Genomic DNA, 3,110 nt, shown 5'->3' with positions numbered 1-3,110 from the left:
GGAAGATGTGAGGCAATGGAGAGGAGGTTTAGGAGTCTCACTGCAGAGGCAGGGAGGGCTGTATAGGCAAAAAATCTGAACCAGCAATGCTTTTTGTTCTCTTTTCTCCTCTCCCCATCTCTTCTTCTACCCTTTTTATTCTTCAGCGCCCTACTACTAACTCCTAAGAGCTCACCATTTCCTGTAGGCAGGTTAAGCAGTAGATAAGTTTAATGAAGCACTCCACCAAAAAATGAAATCATTTGATAGAGTTATGGGAAAATTAAAATAATCTGTTCTCTCTCTTGTGTTAGCTGAGATGGGCCACATCATGTTACAGTAATTTAAATTCAAAACATTGGTGATAGAACTAAAAATCAGACTCCTGGTGTTAAATTTAAATTAGCCGTCATGAATACATTACAGTACTTGACAAAACCAAGGCTTTTAAGGTTACTGTTCCATTTAGTCAAATTCCACTTATCAGTGGATTACAGGCTGACACATAATCAAACTTTTTATTTACTAATCATGATTTGGCTCTGCCCTCCGACACATGGGATAACGTTAGCCAGGAGCTGAGGTCCACACAGTCGCCCAGAAGCGTAACTATAGAAGACAGACATACCTGTTCTGTCCATATGTTGGGACTCGTCTCCTGGCTAAACTCAGGGAGCAGTTTTTATTTTACTGAGGTTTTTTTTACTCCAAAGTCAGATGATTTATCCTGGATTGTTTTTGGTGTTTAGTGCCCCACAGGGCTGCAGATCATCTCACTTTCACTTCTTATAGTATGAATACATTTTCATCTTGTGCATACTAATTTGAAAAACAAAAAGCTGAAATCTATTGACAGGTGACAAATTAAAGGAAAAACCAACAAGATGTGCTGGGGCACCAGGTGCCACCAGAACAGCCTCAGTGCACCTTAACACTGACTTTCCAAGTCTCTGATCCCTACTGGTGGAATGAACACCATTCTTCCAAAAGATATTCTGTCAGTTAGTGTTTTGATGATGGTGGTAGAGACGCTGTCTAACATGTCGGTAAATGGGTGTTCAGTCTCCCATGGGTGTTTAACTGGGTTGAAATCTTGTGATTGTGAAGGCCATAGCATATGATTTGTATCATTTTCATGCTTATCAAACCATTCAGTGATCTCTTGTTCCTTATGGATGAGAACACATCTCAGAGGAGACCACTTATTTACTCCCTTTTCCTTTAATTCATCACTTGTCTGAACAGTATATGAAGTTAATCAATCCATTTTAACAGTAACTTCATGAATCAGTTGTAGACTAATTTGATGTGTGAGATTTTAATGAAAGTGAATGGACTCCAGTCCTGGTGCAGAATAAAACTGTAGATGACTTGTCGCTGATGTGTCTCTCTCTTCTTCAGGCTCTGCCCTATGTAGCTCTGCTTATAGTGATGCTATTCTTCATATACGCTGTCATCGGCATGCAGGTAAGCTGTCGCCTTGTCCCTTTGTTTTCCTCTTTCTACTTTCTCCTTCTCTCCTTTAGCAAGCCTTTGTTACATGTCTGTTTTTTTTTGCCTTCCTGTTCAGTTACATCATCCCCTTTCTTCCCCCTCTAGATATTGATATCTAGTTACAGTCTGTCTTTGCCTCACAGCTTCCTCTGTCTCTGTCTCTGTCTGTCCTTCTCTCTCTTTTACAAGCTCTTGTATAGTTTGTGTCACTAATGATGAGTGGGAGACACTTTGATTTGATTTACTGGGGACAGCTGGCCTCTAATTCTGATTGAGTTCCTCTTCTCAATGCTAATATCATATGTTGTGTGCTGTGGCTACTTCCTTCCCTCCTGTGCAGATGTTTGGTAAGATAGCACTGCGGGACCACACACAGATCAACAGGAACAACAATTTCCAGACATTCCCTCAGGCAGTGCTGCTGCTCTTCAGGTGAGGAAGATTATTATGCTCATCATCATTATTTTCTGCTTTTTCCCATTCTTCCTGTTTCTTTTATACCTACCCTTTGTTCAAGGGTTCAAAAATACACATCTTCTGCCTCTCTCTTTGCATTATCATTCTCCTCCTTTTTCCATAATTACTTTCTGTAATGCTATGTTAATAACAATAACTTTTCTCTTTCCTTTTTTGATCTCCTGTAGTTTTCGCTTCCATTTATCCCAAAAAGCTTTGTAGATTTTGCATTAGAGCGTATCACTGACATTTTATGACAGTGGGTTAATTAAATGCCAGGTTATCTGTAAATGTCAGGCTGTAAATTTAGCCAACTCCTTGACTTGACTCTGCACAAGAGCCAATGTGAGAAAACATTTTGTCAGTTTGTACAATGAGACCATGTTACCATGCAAAGAATTAAAAAATTAAAAAGCGGTAAATATTAGCCAATGATCTCCATAGTGTCATCACCAATGATTTGACATAGAATCCACAGTTACTTATACACCTGTATACTCAGTAGTTAGTTGATAATTGTTGTAAACTTGCCAGTGATTTACCACAAACCACTCTGGTTCACTGAGGACACCTTCAGCACAGAATTCTACTGATTATGTATTTAACTGCCTGGAACCGCTCCCAGAATCCTTTTTGTCCTGTGTAATTGTGGCAATGGTAAGTTTCCTTGCAGAGGGGGAAAAAATGAAACGATAGATCAGATATAATTTACTAGTACACACTTTGAATTTATATGGCAGCCAGCTTATTGTTTTTATAAGGTTTTTGGTATAAAAACATAAAAAGGGCCATTTCTATCCATTATTATAGACCCCTTCATGGGCTATATCATTACACTAGGCTTCCATTCAGAGACACTTGGATTCCTCATATTTGCTATGTTTAAGAGTAACAGTCATCATTTCCGCAGTCTTATTAAGCACTTTGTGGTATATTTTAAATCCAGCAGAAAGTCAACACTAAATAAATAACAGCAAACAAAGCTTAGTTCTGCAAAATCAATTTTTTTTCATTATTATTTTGTAAATTCAGTCTATTAGGATATGAATAAACTTTTTAAATAACTGTGACATTTGTCTATAGGTGCTCCATTTTTTTTTTGTCTTTGTACCTGTGTGTGTGTGTGTGTGTGTGTGTGTGTGTGTGTGCGTCCGCATCTCTATATGCTTGTATGGTTGGGT

The 3,110-nt window shown here is 38.5% G+C and overlaps 1 protein-coding gene across 7 annotated transcripts in view; it reads left to right on the top strand.

The window, feature by feature from the left end:
• cacna1c (calcium channel, voltage-dependent, L type, alpha 1C subunit) overlaps positions 1-3,110 on the top strand; it is a 264,475-nt gene that overhangs the window by 234,563 nt on the left and 26,802 nt on the right. For all 7 annotated transcript variants that reach the window (XM_020599581.1, XM_020599583.1, XM_020599582.1 and 4 more), the window contains 2 exons: positions 1,381-1,446; positions 1,814-1,905. In XM_020599581.1, the coding sequence (XP_020455237.1) occupies positions 1,381-1,446; positions 1,814-1,905 (158 nt within the window). The remainder of the gene's footprint in view (positions 1-1,380; positions 1,447-1,813; positions 1,906-3,110) is intronic.

Source organism: Monopterus albus, unplaced genomic scaffold (assembly GCF_001952655.1).
Source record: "Monopterus albus unplaced genomic scaffold, M_albus_1.0 scaffold41.1, whole genome shotgun sequence".
Classification (NCBI taxonomy): Eukaryota; Metazoa; Chordata; class Actinopteri; order Synbranchiformes; family Synbranchidae; genus Monopterus; species Monopterus albus.
Note: the sequence above shows the minus strand (reverse complement) of the source record. Positions and strands in the feature narration are given on the sequence as shown.